Source organism: Tarenaya hassleriana, unplaced genomic scaffold, assembly GCF_000463585.1.
Source record: "Tarenaya hassleriana unplaced genomic scaffold, ASM46358v1 Cleome52, whole genome shotgun sequence".
In the NCBI taxonomy this organism is placed as follows: domain Eukaryota; kingdom Viridiplantae; phylum Streptophyta; class Magnoliopsida; order Brassicales; family Cleomaceae; genus Tarenaya; species Tarenaya hassleriana.
This window is the reverse complement of record NW_010967884.1, coordinates 383,249-405,639: the sequence shown is the minus strand read 5'-3', so window position 1 is coordinate 405,639 and position 22,391 is coordinate 383,249. Positions and strand designations below refer to the sequence as shown.

The 22,391-nt window shown below is 37.1% G+C and overlaps 3 protein-coding genes across 3 annotated transcripts; all 3 read right to left on the bottom strand.

Annotated features, from left to right (window-relative positions):
• Window positions 1-6,563: 6,563 nt before the first annotated feature.
• LOC104827621 (glyoxylate/hydroxypyruvate reductase HPR3-like) lies at window positions 6,564-7,892 on the bottom strand. Its single transcript, XM_010560819.2, has 2 exons — window positions 7,378-7,892; window positions 6,564-7,152 (listed from the first exon to the last, which is right to left on the bottom strand). The coding sequence occupies exons 1-2, from the start codon at window positions 7,870-7,872 to the stop codon at window positions 6,586-6,588; spliced, it is 1,062 nt and encodes a 353-aa protein (XP_010559121.1). The 5' UTR covers window positions 7,873-7,892; the 3' UTR covers window positions 6,564-6,585.
• Window positions 7,893-9,107: 1,215 nt separating this feature from the next.
• LOC104827620 (UTP:RNA uridylyltransferase 1-like) lies at window positions 9,108-12,840 on the bottom strand. The gene is made up of 6 exons (XM_019204222.1): window positions 12,200-12,840; window positions 11,169-11,878; window positions 10,554-10,922; window positions 10,073-10,296; window positions 9,862-9,926; window positions 9,108-9,492 (listed from the first exon to the last, which is right to left on the bottom strand). The coding sequence occupies exons 1-5, from the start codon at window positions 12,702-12,704 to the stop codon at window positions 9,887-9,889; spliced, it is 1,848 nt and encodes a 615-aa protein (XP_019059767.1). The 5' UTR covers window positions 12,705-12,840; the 3' UTR covers window positions 9,108-9,492; window positions 9,862-9,886.
• A 1,342-nt stretch (window positions 12,841-14,182) lies between these two features.
• On the bottom strand, window positions 14,183-18,531 carry LOC104827619 (synaptotagmin-4-like). Its single transcript, XM_010560817.2, has 12 exons — window positions 18,301-18,531; window positions 18,100-18,208; window positions 17,330-17,431; window positions 16,957-17,007; window positions 16,477-16,597; window positions 16,095-16,213; window positions 15,878-15,976; window positions 15,697-15,777; window positions 15,513-15,598; window positions 15,124-15,349; window positions 14,867-15,031; window positions 14,183-14,782 (listed from the first exon to the last, which is right to left on the bottom strand). Exons 2-12 carry the CDS (start codon window positions 18,202-18,204, stop codon window positions 14,396-14,398), a joined length of 1,542 nt encoding a protein of 513 aa, XP_010559119.1. The 5' UTR covers window positions 18,205-18,208; window positions 18,301-18,531; the 3' UTR covers window positions 14,183-14,395.
• Between the last annotated feature and the right edge of the window lie 3,860 nt (window positions 18,532-22,391).

The window sequence follows — 22,391 nt, the reverse complement described above, 5'->3', positions numbered from 1 at the left end:
AAAACCTTTGGTCCGGACTTTCATATGTACCTAGTAGTAGGTACTAATGAGTCGATCGTGACTCAACTCGCTTATGTTTACAATATCGAGGGAGACCCTAGGACTTTTGATGAAGCGATGAGATCGCAGGATGTCGTATTCTGGAAAGAATCGATAAATGATGAGATGGACTCCATCATGAGCAACAACACTTGGGTCTTAGTAGATCCTCCTTCAGGTTGTAAACCGATTGGTTGTAAGTGGATCTTCAAAAAGAAGATGAGAGTCGATGGAACTATCGATAAGTTCAAGGCTCGTCTAGTAGCTCAAGGCTTTAGACAAAAAGAAGGTATCGATTTCTTTGATACGTATGCACCGGTAGCTAGAATAGCTACGATAAGATTGTTGATTGCTCTTGCAGCGATAAACAATCAAGTGGATCTTCAAAAAGAAGATGAGAGTCGACGGAACTATTGATAAGTTCAAGGCTCGTCTAGTAGCTCAAGGCTTTAGACAAAAAGAAGGTATCGATTTCTTTGATACGTATGCACCGGTAGCTAGAATAGCTACGATAAGATTGTTGATCGCTCTTGCAGCGATAAACAATCTTGTGATCCACCAAATGGATGTCAAAACGGCATTCTTGAATAGTGATCTAGAAGAAGAGGTGTATATGAAACAACCAGAAGGTTTTATCCTATCGGGACAAGCACACAAGGTGTGCAAGTTAGTCAAATCGTTGTATGGGTTGAAACAAGCACCCAAACAATGGCATCAAAAGTTTGATGAGGTCGTTTTGGCTAATGGATTTCGTCTGAATCAATCAGACAAGTGTGTATATAGCAGGTTTGATGATAACGGTCATGGAGTTATCATTTGCTTATACGTGAATGACATGCTCATATTCGGTACAGAATTAGAGCAAGTCAAGAAGACAAAAGACTTTTTGTCATCGAAGTTTTCGATGGAAGACTTAGGTGATGCTGATGTTATCCTAGGCATTAGGATAAAACGGGATCGAGGTTCAATAACACTATCTCAATCACATTACGTAGAGAAAGTGTTAAAACGATTTGATATGTTTGAAAGTCCTCCGGCTTCTACTCCGATGGATTGTAGCGCTAAGTTTGCACCTAATAATGGGGAACTGGTAGCTCAACTTGAGTGCGCTAGTGTCATTGGTTGTTTGATGTATGCTATGACTATCACTCGACCCGACATAGCATACGCAATAGGGAAGTTGAGTAGATACACGAGTAACCCAAGCGTACATCATTGGAATGCTATATGGAGAGTACTTTGGTACTTGAAAAAGACAATTGATTATGGTCTACGCTACACGGGTCAACCTTCGGTGTTAGAAGGATATACCGATGCGAGTTGGAACTCTAGTGAAGAGGATTATGCCTCGGTTAGTGGATGGCTTTACCTTTTAGGTGGAGCGGCGATTTCTTGGGCTTCCAAGAAACAAACTTGCATTTCGGATTCGACCATGGCGTCGGAATTTATCGCCTTAGCGGCTGCTGGGAAAGAAGCATAATGGCTAAGGAATTTGGTATTCGAAATACCGTTATGGCCTAAACCGGTATCGCCTATTGCAATACATTGTCATAGTGCTGCGACATTGGCTAAGGCATATAGCCATGTTTACAATGGAAAGTCTAGACATATCGGGTTAAGACATAGCTATGTGAATGGTCTTATTAAAGACGGGGCCATAATGGTGGATTTTGTGCGGACCAAACAAAATTTGGCGGATGCTTTTACAAAAAGCTTGCCAAGGGACATGGTCCACACAATGTCACAAGGGATGGGACTTGAGCCGGTTTTATGAATTACAATTAAAGGAATCTCAACTCAACGTCTAGTACAACGCTAGATCTTGAGTTCAACGAGTTAAATCCTTTACTATGTAATTGTAGATGCTTCACAATTACTCATCCCGAGGTAAGCATCTAGGTTATGCAATGTAAGGAGGATGTTCTTACTTAATGAGTTCTTTGACAAAGTGCTTAGTTGCAGGGCACGATATCAGAAAGGATTCACCTATACAAGCATGAAGTGAGGCCGCTTCAAGATGTTAATGGCTCAACATCCATGTGCTTGTGAATGGATATGGACACATGGCCATTATAGTGTCAAGGATCGCAAAAAAACTTGTATCGGCTCTGTGTGTGTTTTGTACTCGGTAGCTCAATAAGGATTACTAGGTTTAATCGTTTCGACACCTATGTAATTCGAGTTTATTGTTGTACGTTACACTAAGTGGAAGTTCAATCGAAAGATACTTTCATTTATGCACAAAGTTGTGGGGATGACGGATTGTCGCTCGGTTTCCATGGATAATTTACTCTAAATTGGTGGAGGATTGTTGTTTATTTTAGAGTAAATTGATGGATTTAATGAATCTCTCATGTGGTTCATATTTATATGTATTACGGATATGGTGGAGGAGTTATATATATTCGTAAATGATATAGTATGAATTGGTAAAGTATATACATGTATGTTGTAAAGTATATACTTGTATTTAGTAGTGAAATTTAAGTGCAGAAATTCTGCACGGGCATGTAACACGGGCGTGTTAATTACAACACGGTCGTGTTAGGTTCAACACAGGTCGTGTTAATTCTCTAAGAAAATGCTGTTTTTCTCAGACATTTGACACGGACCGTGTTAAGGTGCAACACGGACCGTGTCAATTCTCTGAGAGAGTGTTAATTTTGCACAGACAATTGACACGGACCGTGTCAGATTCGACACGGACCGTGTTAAGGTGCAACACGGACCGTGTCAATTCTCTGAGAGAGTGTTAATTTTGCACAGACAATTGACACGGACCGTGTCAGATTCGACACGACCGTGTTAAATGTCTGTAATATGAACAAATGCAGCCTTTCGCATGAACGTCAGAGAATGTGAATATACGAAATCTAATTGATCTTGAGAGATTTGTGAGCATTTTTTGGTGAAGAAACTTGCTACTTCTTCTCCATCTTTTATTGTTCATCTTCTTTCTCGGGTTTTTCTGTTTTGGGCAACGTTTGAGGAGCAAATCAATCGTTGCTGATCTTCTTTGTATCTCTAAACGTATTCTCAGGTTTTCTCCTTTGCTCGGTAGGGGAGGGAATAACGTTTTAGGAAAGTGTTCTACGCGCATAGAAGATTATATCCGGGTTGTTTCATCTTTATTTCGATTTTATTGTTTTGTTGTTCTTTACCGTTGTATTCAAACCCATTTCATAGTTTTTCTAACAGTTTATGGAAAAAAATAAGACAAGATTAATGTCCTCCATATATATCACCAATCACCATAACGAAGTAAAAATAATAACCTATGCCTAATCAATATAATTACTATTTTTAATAAAAATTATTTGTTTCTACCATTAGTACTACACTGAACTACAACATCCTATTTCGAATAGAGATATAAATATTTCTTTACCATAAGTTTGTATCGTATAATGGATACATCCAAATTATTAAATCAAAATGTAGTTGCAAATAAATAAATCAAAATTCTTTATATAATTTTGACTGACGTTGAATTTATTTTTCACATAGTAAACCAAAAATAGTATATGATCACCATGTAATTTAAGAAATTAATATTAAAGAATTATATAAAATCAGTAGATTTTGATATATCTTTTGGCCCATTAGATTCCAATGCAAATTTTGATATACCAAAGGTACAATGTAATAACTATAAATATATTTTCTAATTTAGTTTTTCACTTTTTATTATGTAATTTGGAAAAAGATATATAAGGTTTTTGATATATAAAAAGATTTTGAAATCGCGACCCCTTTAATTATAACCTTTTACAAAATTTAGATGCGTAAAAATTCATAGACAATCCCAAAAAATATTTGAAAGCATTTCATTTATAGTTTTTTAGAAATTCATATTATATTAATTGTATTTACGAGTCCAACCATAATCGAAAAAAGAATCGAACAACCACTTACCAGGCTAATCACATAAATTGCTACTTACTAACTTTGGCGGGAACAGAACAACTATATCTTTTGTAGTCATTCTAGATACCTGAATGAAATTCGGCTAGTAAACAAACCCCTTTTTTGGTTTATATATTTATTTTACCCAATGAGTATCCCTATTTTTTCTGTATATAGTCTAATGATCGTCTTCTAGACAAACCCATTTTTTGTTTAATAAATTCACATTCGGGTATCAATTTGAAAGAATGTAAAATGTATATGATGTAATTGTTTATAAGGAAAAATCACATATTAATATACAAATTTATAAATAATCTTTCATAAACACGATATCCATTAGGGATGAGTGTTTCAGTATCGATCGGTTATTATATTCGATTGCTTTGTTTCGATTTCGGTTTCTATTATAAAATGTACATTTCTTAATAATATTTCCATTTTTTTTGGATTTTTTAATATTCTGTTCGGTTCTAGGATATTCAGTTTTAAAAAAGTTACCATTTTATACTGTTGATTGTTTGGTTCGAGAACGGTAACTAATTTTTCAATTCGATTTACTTCGATTTCGAGAGACCCAATCAGAATGCCCACTCCTAATAATAATAATTATTGAATTATGTAATATATTTATGCATTTGGTTTTTCATTTCTCATCATTTACAAGGAGAGAATGAAGAAATGGCACGATCGACATATTTTCTAACGGTCATTCCACCCAGATGATCTTGTTCTTCTCTTCAACTCTCGTTTGCAAATGTTTCTAGATAAGTTGAAGAAGTCCAAGTGGTTCGGACGTTTCAAGATTCATCGAGTTTTCGACCACGGAGCAGTAGAACTATACGACAGCATGAGTGGCACGTTCAAGGCAGTTGCATAGCATCTGAAGTTGTACAATCCATCCGACCCCATAGGAGAGAGAGGCATTCTATCTCTTGAGATACCACCATCAGTCTGAGCTCACACACGGTCTAGCTATCAACCATAAAGAAACTTTTCTCGGGAGATAACCCGAGCCATTTTGTATAGCTTAGGTGTTTTGAACCTTTTTGTATTTTTCTTTGATTTTGACCTTGTGTTGTTTGGGTGTGGGAGCCTACCTGGTGTTTTTCCCTTGTGCATAGGAGTGTATAGCGTGTCGAAGAAAAACCCTAATTCGTGTTTTAAAGAGCTTGAATGAGAGGAGGACTTGGAAAACACCACTTAGGATTTATTTAAGAGGCTTAAAGACGTCCTAAAGAGGAGAGACGGACTTTGAAGAGCTTTTGATGAGAGAAATAGGAGTCGACGAGATTTTGGAAAGAAGAAAGAGGATTGGAATGTGGAGATCGCATCGTCTATCGACATGAATCTCTATTTCCTTTCTTTTATCTCCGTTTCTAGTTATTCTCTGTGTTTTTCCATGAACCGTGAGTAGATCCATGATTGTGGGTTAGAGATTCATTTGTGTCTGGGCATGTTTGAACCCTTATCTTGGTTTGCGACATTGTGCTTATTTCGGTTTATCAATTTGTGCTTTCTTTTCTATTGGTGTTTGCTAACCATTTGATCAATAGTTTCAGAATCTGAATCACATAGAGATATGAGTTTACTTTCGGATCAAAGTTGATGAACGAATCGTATTATTCACATAGAGATATGGTTTAATCAATTTAGGGTGGATGATAACATTCTTCATGCATCTAGGATTAACTTGAATAGATCGAGGGATTGATGAGTTATTCTTTAGATAGTGAGTTGGTAGATCGAGAGGTGAATTCTCGATCCTTGTTGTTTGATGATCCCCGAATACAAGTATGATATCGTTATTTTTGCATGCTTCGTAGATACTCATCCACTCGAATACGGATCCCGATATCGATGGTCATCTTTGATTGCTAGTTCACATTCTCTTATTGTTTTGCTTTTCTATTCTTTTCTCTTGATTCCACATATATCCATCACTTTCACTTGCTTACCTTTGATTTAGTCTCTATTAGATTTAGATCTAGCTATCGGTCCTTGCGTTCGACCTCGTATTACGACGATCCGTACCCTTGCGGTAAGTGAATCGGGTTATATATTTTAGACTCGGCATATAAATTTATATGTATATATGAATGCATATGTATATGTGTTTATGTATAATATATTATATTTTATATTTTTTAAATTAAAAAATATCTGCGATGGATTTTTCAATCGCATTCTGTGTCAATTTGCGATAGAATTATCCGTCACTTTCCATCGCAAAACGTAAATTTTTCCCTTAGCAATTTTTGTGAAGGATTAACGACCCACAAACGTTTGTGATAGCGCCATACCGATGGAAATTGTTCTGTTCGTCGTAAATTTTTAATTGGGACGGTTTTTTTTTATATTTACGACGGAATTTTCCGTCGAATTTCGGATGTTTCTTGTAGTGCTTGGTTAGGCGAAAACAATTGCATACTCAGTTCAGCTAGTTCAGGCTATGAGCACAGGTTGTGAAGAGGAAAATTGACCTGTGTCATGAGAAACGTGTTCCTTCCGATCTGGATAACCAAACCACATTATTCTTTAGTATCAAGGACGGTCCCTGAATGGAGGACACAAGAACCAACCATTTTTTTTTTACAGGGAAAAAATTGAGATTCATCAATATATAAAGCCATGTAAAATTTATTTCGAGTCAATACAACTTGGGGAACAAGTCAACAAATGTTGACAATCAAGAACAGGAGTTAACAAGGGTTTGCCAGAGAAGAAAGCTTCTAAATTCCCGACCAGAATATTCCTCAACATTTCAAAGCCCTGTAATGTTATTGCAGAAGTATGTGGCAGCAAGACAACGTTATCCAAATCAAAGAGCTCCTTAGGCACATTGGGTTCGTTCTCAAACACATCTAAACCAGCACCCGCGATCTCACCCTCCATCAAACAATGGACCATCTCCTTCTGGTCTATCACACCTCCACGTCCAACGTTTATGATCACTCCTTCCTTTCCCATGGCGGAAAACACTTCCTTATTGACCATATGCCTTGTCTGCTCAGTCAATGGACAGCAGAGTATAAGTGCATCGCTATTGGCAGCGAGATCTCGTGTATCTGCATAGAAACGATACGGAATCGAATGTTTCTGGGTCCTTGATGTATACGAAAGCCGACAGCCAAAGGCCTCGAGTCTTCTAGCCGTCTCTAAGCCGATGCTTCCCAATCCAACAATCCCTATACGCTTCCCTCTCAACTGCAATGGAAAATGATCGTAAAGGAGAAAACACCAGGTTGCTGCTCTTTGGAATCTATCTATCAGGAAGGCAGCACAGAAATCGCAGAACCACAAATCATGCCCAAGTATTCCTTGGGAGCATCTACCCATTACTCAGCTCGTTTTTCCGTTGTGATCAACCAAATCAGGATCAGAGAACAATTTACGGAGAGAAGAAACATAAACATAAGAATAGTAAATTACCTTGGATCCGAGGGGATAATCCCCTCTGATCGGCCAAAGCCCTCGCTTGACAAACCGATCGGAGGCGGAGATCCGCCGGAGAACGTCGATGAGCAAACCGACGGCCGTGTCGGCAACATCCTCAGAGAAGACGGAGCCGGCGTTCGTGACGGAGATGCCTCGCCGGCGGCACTCGTCGACGTCCACGTGATCGACGCCGATGCTGGTCGTAACAACCAAACGCAGCGCCGGGAGGAGACTGATCAGATCGGCGGTGACCGGTGAGCTCGGAGCGGCGACAATGGCGGAGACTGACCGGGAATGAGCGGCCAGGAATTGGGGGAGAGGAAGATTTGACTCGTAGGCTTTGAGAAGGCGGAACTTGTCAGAGGCGAGGGCCCGGTCGCCGAGCGCGGAAAGAGAGATGGGAAGCTTGGGGATGAGGACACGTGGCAGATCCTCAGAGGCTTCGTTCTCATCGTGTTGATGTCTCTCATGGGCCGTCATGGTGAGCATTAGACAAAATCGAACCAACTTATAACATTCCTAATAAACAATTAACATTTTATTTTGTCGTAATCCCCATTCTATTATTGCACAACATGCATGCTTTTTAACGTATTCAAAATAGTACAGACAGAATGGGATAATGGTAGTTGGTGAAACAGCGTGAGCGTGACCCATGACAGAAAAAGCCAAAAGACCATAAACTTCATAACATATTTAATATATTTTTATGTGACTAATTTATATAATAGTTACACTGATCATATAATATTTAACGTATGATCAATATTATTGATGTGAGTATCATTTAGTTTTAACGATGTGATTAGTGCAGCATGACTTTAAAATAAGTTACGAGGGTTATATAGATCACACAAAAAATAATATAAAAGAGTATGTTTTGGAATGCATATAACAAAATAAGGATATTTTTATAATATTACATGTGATAAAAAGTCTACACAAATCAATAAAATTTGGAAGGAATGCATTCCGTTCATTTTTTTTAATTTTATAAAAATACGTACCAATTGATTTTATATTATGTTTGATTCGCTTTCCATTTCATTTTTTATTAAAAAAAATAGATTTTTTTAATAAAAATTTTGGGTTCTCAAAATTTTTTTAAAATTCGATTCAGTTCGATTACAAAAAATTCGATTTTTTAAAAATAATATCGTTCAAGAATTTAGAACCTTTCAAATCGAAAAAAATGTTATATTTTCGGCTCAGTTCAATTTTTCAAAACCAAATCGAAATGTCCATCCCTAATTTTTAAGGATTTGTTGGAGAAAAGCTTCAATATTTTCAACTACAGTTTCTCGGTATAAAAGCTGGATTTCCGAGCTATAGTTAGTTAAAAATCCAAAAAAATTCTCCAATCAAAATTTTATTATTTTACTTTTTCTAAAATCTGGATAAGTCATTACCTTTTTGTAAAATAAAAAAAAACACCTTTTTTAGATTATTAACATAAAAATCTGATTTGTTATTAGAGTTTTTTATTTTTACGAAAAAAGTAATTCTACAAATAATTCTAAATACAAAAGTACTAATTATTTTAAAAATAATTTTACACTATACCTATATAAATATAGATAAAATTCTCAGAGTTTAATATAGAAATTCAAAAAAGCTCATATATTTATTTGAAAATTTTAATGTATGATTTTCACTTTTAATAAAAATTTATACAAAAATATAATTTTTAAAAATAAAAAAATATACTTTTTAAATCTCTCTCCAAAATTGTCATATTTAGCGCAAATTTCTTCAAACTAAAACTAGAAAAAGTTTAAGATCAAATAATGCCATGGGGGAACTTCTCTACGGAAGAAACAACCAAAACCAAAAGAAAAAGACAAGAGCATATAACTCTCAAAGCACCATTGCATTGATATATATACACATCTACCAAGTTCCCTTTAGTTGTTTGTTACTTCCCTAACATAGGGTTCTAAAAGCTTTGCGCATGGATTTGGATCATGCTGCATGATCTCTGCAGCTCGTTCGAATTCTCCCCTCAGTACGCGGATGCTGAATTTGTCCACTACCCGACCCAGGTCATGGCTCGTCTCAAACGGGTCTTCTATGCATATCAAATGCCGGTCATTCCCTACCCTCCATTTCCTGAAAGAGAACGTCCACAGAAAGTCACCAGCATGAGAATTTTAAATGGCTGAGAAGACATCCAAAAGACGAATCCCTATCTCCCGTAAATGAGTTCATTATAAACTTCCTTCACTCGTTTGGATAGTACTTTTACATGGCTTTCTACTTCCAATAAATGGTTGGGGTATTGGGGAAGAGACAATACACTTTTATCATCGCAGGAAGACAATTAAGCTATGAACCGTTAATGGATCAGAAACTACTTCACATCCAAATATTGGTAGAGAGTGAACAAATCAATAAATATGACAAACTAAGAATGGAGCAACAACCAGACATATCGCTGAAAAATTGTTACGGCTGCTGAAATAAAGAGCGGAAACACACCTGTAAGCACGGAAGAATTGCAGGCCTACGCTGCTGTAAGAAATGAATGCACATCAAAAACATACCTGTAAAATCAATTAGAAATTAGCTGTTGATGCTTATGGCAAAAGGTAACAATATGTCTCAAGTCATCTAATGCTATTGCAAGCTGATAAATCCGAAGACTAGATTGTTCAGCATTTGCTTTTAAGGTAAGGAAAAAAAAAATTACGCGTAGCTGGACAATGTTCCTTGATAAGTTTCATTAACTCTTCTTGACTTTGCCCAATGCTTCACAATGAAAACCAACTGCTGCAACCGTGCATCTATCCGAGCATAATCACGGAGAAGCTTTGTGTTCGCAACAGCCAAGACATTGTTGATGCAGATATCACAGGAAATCCCAGTAACTGGATCCATTAGTTTTACTATTGGGACCCTGGCACGCGTTAGAGCCTACATAGAAATTCTTCTAGTCAAAATATCACCACAATAATAATGTCATTCTGTGTATAAGTTCAAAAACAAAGCAGGAGCATGGTTGCAGAGTAAGGAGAGAGAGTTGGGAACTTCTCTGTAATCAAATTCATCCAAGGTGGGTTTGGTTTCAGAGTTCAATCAAGGTTCAGAAACTTACCAATATCAGTTGAAGGACCCAGTTAGTATGTTGATTTAACACAAAAGAGTCAAAGGTTTAAAAAGCATTTATTCACCTGCACATTTTGGAGATTATCTGATTCCAAGACATCAGCCAGTTTTAGCAACATCTCAGACTTGTCCATATCAGCGTCTTCAATTGCAAGGCAAACATCAATGTCACTCTTAGGAAAGCCGAAAGAATTAGCACATGACCCGTACAGGTACAATTTAGCCTGAGGCCATTCTTTGCTAACCAATCTCTCTAGCAATGCTAATAGTTGTTTCTGCTTCTCCAGCTCCTCCTCTGCAGGAAATAGTGACTGGTAAACTGCAAGAAAGCGAGCATCTAGTCTGTGGATGTCACTTCGGCATGCCGTATGCATTTTAAGCATTCTAAACCTTTGGCTAAGCAGCCACTGTCCTCTGTCATCGATTCTTGATACCTGGAAACAAAATTCATAATCATTGTCCAATCAGACAAAATGTATAAAGTTTTGCCAGCTCAAAACTACCTACTGTAGACATGGAAAAGATATTCGAATAGGAAACCCTGCTTGACAAACACATCTTTTTTATCTTGCAACATATCATCCATGAAAGGAACTCAGTTTAAACTGGCGATTCGGCACAACTACAAGCTTTACACAATTTTACTAGCACATTTGGGAAAACACAGAAGTGAAACCCACCTTGTCACGATGATTTCGACGATTCTTCTTATCTCCAGCTTCATCATCAAGCAGTAAAGAATCCACTAGATCTTCTCCGAAATCCTCGATCTCATTATCAACTGTCTCGCAATCTCCACTGACCTCCCTTTTTGGTCTAGTATCCTGCTTCAAATTCTCTTTGCCTCCTCCCTCACCATGAGCATCCTTGTTCAAGGTCGAAAAGGAATCCTCAGCATCAGATGCTGACACAGGGTGTAGGCTGCTACCTGCTGGCGGTCCAGGGTGACCAAGCTGTTGGCTGAGCTTGAACTTGCTCCCATTCTGGACGTGTAAACTCCTTAATTTATTATCTTCAACACCTGAATTGAAACTTCTGCCGCTTAAATTAGAAGGGTCGCCCTTTATACCAATGGGATTTCTCGGGAAAGCTCCATTGATATTATTACCGTCCTTGTTTCCATGTAAACTCCTATCCCACCCTCGTTGCTTATTTGCAAATCCCGGAGGCAGGGTAGAGTTGAAATTCCAGCCGTTATTTGCACTGTGACCCATGCTTCCCCGGCCTCCATAACCTCCCCTACGCTCATGATGATCCAAGTTTTGACTTCGGGAACAGTTCGAACCTGAGTTTGTATTGGAGATAACAGATGGAGGATGCCTCATATGCCGTTCATGATCTTTGCCCGAACGAAGTTTAGAATCATAAACCAAGCTCCCATTCAATGAACCATTTAGATTTTGGATAGAGTCTCCATTGATATTATTACCGTCCTTGTTTCCATGTAAACTCCTATCCCACCCTCGTTGCTTATTTGCAAATCCCGGAGGCAGGGTAGAGTTGAAATTCCAGCCGTTATTTGCACTGTGACCCATGCTTCCCCGGCCTCCATAACCTCCCCTACGCTCATGATGATCCAAGTTTTGACTTCGGGAACAGTTCGAACCTGAGTTTGTATTGGAGATAACAGATGGAGGATGCCTCATATGCCGTTCATGATCTTTGCCCGAACGAAGTTTAGAATCATAAACCAAGCTCCCATTCAATGAACCATTTAGATTTTGGATAGAGTCCGCAGAGAGCGACCCACACACGAGCTTCGGCTGCTCGGCTGATGGTGGCGGCTTCTGCTGCCGCTGTACTACGGACTGAATTGCGTGATTCGCAGTGCCATGAAAGCCTAATCTATGAGAATCTTCCCCCAATAGTCTCTGATTACCGTCAAAACGGTTTGCAGGAAAAGAGTTAAGTGGAAATTGAGAGAGCCGTAGCAAACCGGGTGGAAGATTAGGCGGCGAAAGAGAGTGCGGCCAAGGAGGAGTGGGCGTACCGGGGAGGTCACAGCCGTCGGACGACAAATGCAGCGGCGGAAAGGCGGGGCCTTTACGGCCAACGGCGGCGACTGCCGGATCAAGAGCGACGGATGGATGCTCCGACGGCGGCGTGGTCAAAGGATCAGGACCCTGCGGACAAGGTCGTCGATGCAAAAGAGACCATAGAAACTCTCCGCCGTTTTCCGGTGGGGAAGATGGAGCATTGGCACCGCCGTCCGCCATCTTCCGCCGTCGAAGTTATCGGCGCAGGGAGAGAGGGGAAAGTGCCCCGGAGGTTGAAGGATATTTTCCATTAAATAAAATACTAATCATCAAAGGCTAACAATTTAAATCATGTTTTAGCCAAACCTTCAAATGATAATTATCTATCGAATCATTATATATCGGAGCTGGGCCACCAAATGCAATAAGACGTTAACAAAGACAATGAGATACCAGACCATCATCGATTCCAGATGCAATACAAACCCATTGTATTAGTAGCGGACAAAAAAACCCGAATTTCGAATATCCGATTCGATTCGAATATTCGACTCGATTCACGAGTCGGATATCCGAAATATCGAGTATTAAAAAAAATGGAATATGAGATCGATAATAATAATAGAATATCCGGGTTTTCGAATTCGCATTCGGGTAATAAATATTATTTCGTGGGTATCTATAAATATATGGGCAATACAAAATTATCTTTTAATTTGTAAGGTTTAGTGTATTTACAAATATATTTTTATACATATAATCTTTTAAAGTGATTATTTAACTCATTATCAATACATTTTTTTCACTTTTATTCATAATTTAATAGGTAAATCTATAATATTTCTTCTATATAAACTATTATTTTTATATTTTATATTGTGTTATTTGATTTTAATGATTATATATAGATATTATTCAATAGATTTATGACATCTTTTTAAGAATTTTGAATTTATTTTGATATAAATATATTTTTAATTGATTTGGAATGAATTTGAATATATATATATAAGTGTAATTAAAAAATTGATCGAAAATAATTAAAAATATCCGTGTTTAGATACTGATGAATATCTGAAAATTATTTCGTAGATTTTTGGATTCAGATAGTCAACTTCACAGATACAAATTCGGATAATAAAATATACAACTCGAAACATTCGAGTTCGAATTCGAATACCCTAAAAATCATGGGAATTTGATCAGTATATCACATAGGTATATATGTTGGTAAATACCACGAAAACGTTGGAACATAAAAAAAGAGAAAAAAGAAGGTTTGCTCTCATCTCACATATTCCCTGTTCCTTAAAACTGTCATTTCACTACAGAACAATAACCGGACAACTTGTCATTGTTTTTTTTTTTTTTTTGATAAAAAAACTTGTCATTGTTGTCATCAACTTTGCAAATAACTCCTAAAAAAAGAAGGTTTGCTCTCATCTCAAATATTTTGTAAATGCCTCTTTTTGTAAGAAACTGATGTTGGCCTTTTTCGGTTGATTCACATTCAATAAAAAAAAAATTGAAGTAAAGGACGTGAAAATAGAATCAGAAGAAAAACACCAATTCATGAGCCTTAACCACAGTTTACGGACTGTTCCTTCATACACTTTTGTACAAAAAGCGTTCAGAATGCTATATGTAAAGGCGATATATACAAAGAAGACGCTTATATCTATGCAAATAACTAGGAAACATAATTAAAATCAAAACTCTAATCATGCGAGTTCCCCATAATTATCTATAATAAACACAAAAGAATATGCTATGTTGGTGACGAAAAACCAAACTCGAGCAAATGTTTTCAACTTACTCAGAGAATCCAAAAGAAACAAGCTTGGTAACAAAAAGAGAAGAAAAAGAAGTGAGTTTTTAGTAACTGTATGACCAGAGCCAGAAAGGGAAAGAAAGTTGCTGAGAACTGCTAACTACTGCTTTAAAGGCTTTGCACCACCGTTCTCTTGGACACTATTCACAGGTGTGGAGGACCCGCTGCTGCGTTTACTGGAGTGACCTGTTATGGTTCTACCCATGAATTTCCCGGCTTTGCTCAGTCCGCTTCCAACAGCTCCAAGCCCACTCCCCACAATCCCGACTCCAGAATTAAGGCCCGTTCCCACCAACCCTACTCCCGCCCCAATCCCCGTTCCCACCATTCCTACACCCGCACCTATCCCACTACCCACCATTCCCACTGCATCCATAGTGCTACCTATTACCCCTGCCTCCTTCAGTTTCTTCCTGTCCTCCAGTATCCTCTTCTCCTCTTCCAGTGCAGCCAACTGCTCCTCTTTGTTAAACTCGTGATAATGCACCTAAAGTAAAAGATTTTGATTTAAGACACCGATGGAAAACAAGAACAAAGTGATAGTTGTGAGGAGAACCCTGTCAAAATCTACCTTAAGGGTTATACTTCCTCTATCTTTTTTGTCCTTCACTTTCAAAGTATCAAGTGAAGCCAGCAGGTTGAGTTCAAAGTCCCTCGCAACCTCAGCTTCCAGCCCGATCAGAGGCAGTTTTGCAAGTCCCAAACGCTCGTCTTGACCAACGTCTTTATCAAAAACCTGTCAAAGTTTATAAGAACAAGGGAAATCATGTTAACAACGAAAGATAAGGTGTGCAAGCATGAGTAATATATATAGTTTCGATTACAAACCTCTACAGTAAGAAATTGGGTTTCTTTGTCTTCTGCTATCAACTCAAATGTTTGATCCCAAACTGGATTCAGGTTGTTCTCAATGGTGTTTGTTTTATACTTGAATACAGGCCGAATATATACCACGGCATAAGGGTCAGATTTTCCAATCAACTCCATGTTCTTTAAGTTACTTGCTCTGACTACTGTTACTGTCAACTTCCCTTGTGGTTTAAGCTCCAGTTCGCTGGAAGAAGAAAGAGATAGAAATAGGTGACAAACTATATCAATGGCATATTCTTCCACTATATCATCCAACATCCTCAGAAAAAGCATATGGCTAATAAGAAGAGGAGATACGGTAAAAGGGTTGATAATAGCAAGATCGATCGTAAGCACAAAGAGTTTACCTCGTGTCCACAGGAATACCACCAAGTGGGACAACGATTCTATGAGGCCACTGAAGCATATCTTCGACAATAGATTTGACAGTATCCTATGGAATGCACACAAATAGGGAAGGAAGCATATTTAGAAGATGCATCTTAGTCCAACAATAAACTACAGTAACTCCATTAGAACTGCTTCACTTACATCAATCATATCAGAGAGCCCAGGAATGGCTGTTAAACTTCCACCAACTGCCTTGAGAGTGTAATCAATTCTAGGTTTTGGCTGGTTAAGATCACAAAGGAGTTGGTCATCATCAGATTAGCCTCAGCTATTTTTAGGAAAAAAAGTAGCCTGGTTCTGCATCATTCAAATGCAAAGGTACCTCAGCAAGTAGAGCAACAACAACAGCAGAAATGCAGGGAATCTCCTCAGCAAGTTGAAAGATGACACGTGCAACTGTGAAAACTTGAAGATCCTTCAACTGTTTCAGCCAGCAATAAAACTTTGATGAGATAATCAATCTCTCTTGTGTAACAAAGTACTAATCTTACATTACAGAAAAGGCAAACAAGCAGTGTAATGTACTTCTCTTTAGTAACCTGAATGGGTATGGAAGCAACTAATGCTGTAACACCTAAAATGATGTTTGGATCACCACCCCATCGAAGATCAATGTCCATTGTGATTTGACCTTCCTTGAGACTTTGAACACGAATACCTGCAACAGAAAGTAATCATGCATGCACATATCTTGATACAAAACTAACCTGAACTAGAGATGATGGAAATTCATGGTAATAGAATGGTTAATGTACTTAAAAAAATAGATCATTAGAATTTACCAAAAAGGATGGGAAGGGAAACACAAGGTTGAAAAAAATGGAAGAGAGTAAAAAACAATCAAAAGTTTTGCTAAACATGTGGATGTATAGATTACAAAAAAAAAGAAGCTAAAGATAAAGGCTCTCCACGTAAGCATACCTTCAATTTTTGGTGCTACATTTCCCAAAGTCAATTTGCTAAACTTCAGTGAAGTAATACCTACAGGCCTGTATTCTTCCAGCAACGGTTCAACAGATTCTCTTATCACCAGAGTCGCTGCCTGGGAATAAGTAAACAGAATAACATAGCTTATGCTCACTAGTAGGCAAACTGATTTCTGTCGAGTGATTTCTTTCGTGAACTCAAGCGTTAGGCCTAGTTTTGTTGCAAGGATTTGACACTGAATGCATGGCCAGGGAAAACATCTTACTAGCCTTGGAATTCAGGATAAACTAAATCGCGCCAGATCTCATCCCAGCAAACAGTTAGCAGAAAAGCCACTTTTCTTTAATGCTTGAGCAGATAATGTCTCTATCCTTCCATGGATATCTCACTATCCAGTTTCCACCATTCAAGGTACATATCATAGAGACAGACAACTTGAACCAGATAATAATACACAAGATGTGACATTCTTACCTCTGCGACGTATGGCCACATCTTGCTCAGTAGTTTATTCAGCCATTTAACCTAGAAAAGGAAAAGGCAACATCACATAGGTTTCACAGTTTGGTGTATTGGTTATCCCCTGAAAACTCGGATGATTAAACTGAACCAGACTTTCATACATGCAAAAGCCAGGAACAGATGGTGCCTAACAAGGTAAAAGTATCCGTTGGATACACTTAAAAGGAAAAAGGTGAAAGCAAGAGATATTCTCAATTATGATACTTCTAGAAGGTAAACCCTGTATTTATGTAGCATAATTTATAATTAAAGCATGTCATACACAACGGCCACAAACTATGCAAAATGAACATTTTATCAATGATTAGTCACGTGATGACAATACCTGTTCAAAGGCTGGAAATGATATCCATCCAGGAAAATTATCACCACAAATTTTCTTCAGATCTTCTCTGCTAAGCGAGCCTAGAAGTTTCATATCAACAGCCTGTCAGAAGAAAAAGGATGAAGAGGCCATTACACAAGGAAGCTGAAAGATGCCCCATTGTCACAAGTCATTAATTAACTAAGATCATGAGAGACACATCAGAGACCAAACAGTTTCAGCAGACAATCTGTAAAAACTAACATACATCTAAGCGAATAATTACGCATTGCGAGAGCCATGAGTGTATGTCCCACGACACACTAGGTGGAACCAGAGGATAAACGCTGACTTGGCATATGAAACCTTCCAAGACCTATCTCTTCTCAACAATTTAGAATTAGGCGGAGGAACATATGCTCAGCCAAATTTGCTGCGACTCCAACAGCAACCAAATGTTTCAAGAGCTCAAGCTCCAAGTAAAATTGGTTCCCCGTTAGTGATCTCAAGAATATAAGATGCTACAACAAACTGTTTTCTCGTTAGATGGCTAAAAGGCCTCAATCAATTCCATGGCCAGACAAACTGTCCATTTCACGAGGAACCCACAGTTGCAAAAAATCAAAATCTCTAGTTCCGGAAAATTATCTTCCGGTGATCCTAATTTAACCGGAAAATGGAGATAAGCTAACTCAGATTTTACATAATTTGACAAATCAACAGGCTGATCTCAGAGATCCAAATTCAGCAAATAAGACGCAATGCATCAAGAACGGGAAAATTCCTCCAACCTTCGAGACTCGCTTGGAGGTGCGGTGTCTCATCATGCGACTCCAACCAGCCATTAGAGCGATGCCGAATATCACACCGAAGAAAATCCCGGAAATCAGCCCCATTTTCCTGCAGCCAACACAATGATTTACCGAGAAACTCAAATGAAAGATCAGAAATCCTAGAGATCGAGAAACGCAAACGCAATAGCAAAAGTATACCTTCGATTCTCGTCTAAAAAATGACTATCCTTCGCTCAAGACGCGCCAAAATCGATGGAAAGATTATTCCGAACCGGCGACAGGTTTCAGCAGCACTTATCTCCACGAGATTGATTGGTCAGAGAAGAAACAGGGAAAACAATTAAGAAATCTCATTGAAGTGTTGGTAGGCCACAGACACAGAGAGAGAGAGAGAGTGACAACGGCAGCGAGTGCGGGGAGAAAGACGCGAGAAACGGCTCGTTTCGGAATCCAGTTGCATTCATTTCACTTTTGGAAATTTTCTCGCTTAGCCCTCGTATTTTATTATAATCTCGATGTAGCCCCACTACTTTCCTAAAACGAAATTAGTATATTGAAATTATATATAGAGAAGTAATAATACATATAAGTTCTTCTAATGCATAAAAACTATATAACAGATGCTAACGATTGTACGTAAGCAATCCATTAATTATTTGTTGTGCTAATCAACATAATTAGGTCTACAATTGGATCAAGCTTAAGCATTCTAGAGAAATAATGGCATAAATCGTAATCATCCAAAATAATAAAAAAATATAATTATATAGCATGATTTAATTAAAAAAAAGTTAACGATGAGAGTTGAATATTGTGTTTTACGGTTTTTCTTTTACAACAAAATCTTTTGAATTTTCATGCTTATACAAATTAAGATATTTGCATTTGGTTATCAATTAAGCGGTTGATTTTATACAAAACACCAATTTCAACGATTTTTTTATATTTTACCGCAGTAGTTGCGTTCACAAGTGTTATGTTTTCTGGACGATTGTTGGCGATTGCACGCAATTGAAACTGACAAGTTGATAAGATATTGGAGTGATTGTTTATAATTGCGATTTAGAAGTGAATAGTTAATAATGGTTGTGGTTACGTTTTGATGTAAATTCGATTATATATAAAACAATATATATAGTACTTGAAATAAATTTTTATTTGATCAGATTAATTTTTTGTATGGACTACAAAAAATTAAACACCAACACGAGGAAAAATCAATTTCCATTTCCATTCATTGATCAGATATTCGATCGCTTACTCATCCACTTTTATTTCTACTTCCTTAATGGATACTCAGATTTTTCTAGATCTCTGTTTATCCGACTCTCGGAAAAGACTACGTTTACTTGCAACTATGGTATTTTTGCTTATAAACATATGTCTTTTGGTCTCTATAATGCACTTGAGACTTTTCAACGCTGTATGATGGCGATTTTCTCGGATGACATCGAAGATATTATAGAAGTGTTTATGGATAATTTCTCTATCCATAGGGCCTTCTTTGATGTGTGTATGACGAATCTTTCCAAAGTGTTAGACATGTATTAACAGAAAAATCCCGTGTTCAATTGAGAGAAGTGACACTTCATGGTTTATGAAGTGTCACTTCATGGTTATGATCATCCGGTTAAAGACGATGTTGACACATTCAAAACACGCTACTCCTCTTGTCAGATACCCTAAACATTTTAGGTCTAAGGATCCAAGAATGAAATGCTACATGAGATTCAAGTCTTGGTTCGTGTCCATGTGACAATCTTATACGAGTCATCTAGTAACTCGTTTTAGATGAGTACTCATTATTTTGATTCGCATCCAATACGCAATCAATCGCACCTCAATCAAGAACATACATTGACAAGGTCTTGAATCGCTTCAATATGCAAGACTTTAAAAGGGACACTTTGCATATGAGGCATAACGCCACTCTCAACAAGACTTAGTGTCGCCGCATGTGACGGATTGCCGATCGATTTGAATATTCAACAACATTGTACCGACGCATCAGTTTTCTTCGCAGTTCATCACAAACTGGATTTTCTTAAATGTTGCGACAAATATTTTTATCTCACTAGGCAGTGATTTTTATATGCAAGATGAGCGAGAACACATAAGTAGAATCCTGTATATCTCGACAATAGGATCTATCATGTACGCTATGTTATATACTTATCAAGATGTATTATACGTATTGAGCATGACCAAGAGATACAAGTCTGAACTTGATGAGACTCAGTAGACCACAGTCAAGAATATCATGAAATACTTGAAAAGGACTAAGGATGTGTTATTGATATATAGAGAATTAGAAGAGAACTTTCTATAAACGATTATACCGACATTAGTTTCTAATTTGGTAGAGATATTTTCATGTCGCAGTCGGTTTATTTTTTCTACTTAAATGATGAGACTATTAGTTGAAAGAGTTACAAATAACCAACCATCACAAATTCGATTAGAGAGTCTGAGTACATATTCGCATCGAATGTGGTTAAGGAAACTGGTTGATGAGGACATCCTAAGGGCATTGACATGAACACGAGCAAAGCGGAGCAATCATGAGAGCGAAGACGGACAACTTCGAAAATAGTTATATAAGTCAAGTTCGAGAGCTCAGAAAGGTGACACGAACCGTGTCATTTTTAACTCGGTCCACGCCACTATTGATTCACTACAAAAAAACATGACAATTTCAACGGATAAATCCGTTGAAAATGATCTAAAATCCGTTGAAATTATACAATTTCAACGGATAAATTCCGTTGCAATATCGTCGTTGAAAAAATTATTCCGTTGAAAGCCGTTGAAAATATCAACGGAATTTTCAACCGAAATCCGTTGATATTTTTCAACAGAATTTTCAACCGAAATTCGTTGATAATTTTAACGAACTTTTCAACCGAAATTCGTTGATAATTTCAACGGAATTTGCAACCGAAATCCGTTGAAAATTTCACGAAAATTTTAAAATGTATTCTCGATCCCGAACTCATACTGCCTCGACTCCGACTTGACCTCGACTTCGACTTGACCTCGATCCCTAACCCGAATCTGACTTAATCTGAACTTTGTCTCTGTATCCAATCTGACTTCGGAAACTCTGAAATTGGAACTCGAAATCCACTTCCCAATAGGTCACTCATCCTTCCACTACTCCAGCACGAGCACGTTTAACTGGACAGTTCTGATTAACACACTTCCAACTGCTCCAAGTTAAATTTGTGATATAACAGAACATTAATACATATATATATATACAAATGTTAATATGTATAAATACTTAAACACATATATACACTTATACATATATATATATATATAAATACTTATACATATGTGTATACAAGTATAAACATTTATATATATACGTATAAATAATTATACATATATACACATAAAAATATTTATACGTAAATATATGTATAAATGTTTATTCGTATATATATAATATACACAATATCTAACATATCACTATAGTATAAAATACATATATATATACAATATATACATATTTATATGTATCAATATTTATATTTATATATATATACATGTTTAAACATATATACGTATACATAAAATATTGTATATATATATATATATATATCCAATCGATTTTTCAAACAAAATCCGTTGAAAAGTTCAACCGATTTTTTCAACCAAAATTCTTCTAAATTTCGTAAATAATTTCAACCGATATCCGTTGAAAATTTCAACCAATTTTTTCAACCAAAATCCGTTGAAATTTGCAACGGATTTCCGTTGAAATATCATTTTTCAACCAATATCCGTTGAAAATTTCAACCGATTTTTTCAACCGAAATCCGTTGAATTTTTCAACCGAAATCCGTTGGAATTTCGTTGAAATGTTTCAACGACATTCTCAACGGCAATCCGTTGAAATTATCAACGAAATTTTAACGGATTTTATCGTTGAAATATCGTTGAAATTTCGTTGAAAATCGCGTGTTTTTTTTGTAGTGATTCGGCCCTTACTGCGTTTCAGGCAGACCGAGTTACAAGCGAAATTAAAATAAGTTTTACTCAGAAATATGGTGCGGGTCGCACTAGTGCTAAGTCGAATCGTGTTACTTCCGATTATTTTGGTGTTATTTTATTAGAGATTTGACATGTACCTATTAGATTTAACACGATATGCGTAACTTTTATGACCTTTATTTAAACATGTAATTTTAGTATTTTATTGTTTTGTTAGGGTTTGTTGACCTATTTAAGATTTTGAACGATTTATTTTACATGGAGACTATTGTTTTGAGGATTATTTTTTG

Coding starts and splice junctions, on each gene's coding strand:
- LOC104827621 (XM_010560819.2), bottom strand. CDS start 7,872: ATGCTCACCATGACGGCCCATGAGAGACATCAACACGATGAGAACGAA. Junction 7,153..7,377: donor ATTATCCCCTCGGATCCAAG/GTAATTTACTAT, acceptor TTTCCATTGCAG/TTGAGAGGGAAGCGTATAGG.
- LOC104827620 (XM_019204222.1), bottom strand. CDS start 12,704: ATGGCGGACGGCGGTGCCAATGCTCCATCTTCCCCACCGGAAAACGGC. Junction 10,923..11,168: donor GTCGAAATCATCGTGACAAG/GTGGGTTTCACT, acceptor TTTTGTTTCCAG/GTATCAAGAATCGATGACAG. Junction 9,927..10,072: donor GGAACATTGTCCAGCTACGC/GTAATTTTTTTT, acceptor TTGATTTTACAG/GTATGTTTTTGATGTGCATT.
- LOC104827619 (XM_010560817.2), bottom strand. CDS start 18,204: ATGGGGCTGATTTCCGGGATTTTCTTCGGTGTGATATTCGGCATCGCT. Junction 16,598..16,956: donor TGTGGCCATACGTCGCAGAG/GTAAGAATGTCA, acceptor ACTTATTCCCAG/GCAGCGACTCTGGTGATAAG. Junction 15,778..15,877: donor TTGTTGCTCTACTTGCTGAG/GTACCTTTGCAT, acceptor GATCTTAACCAG/CCAAAACCTAGAATTGATTA.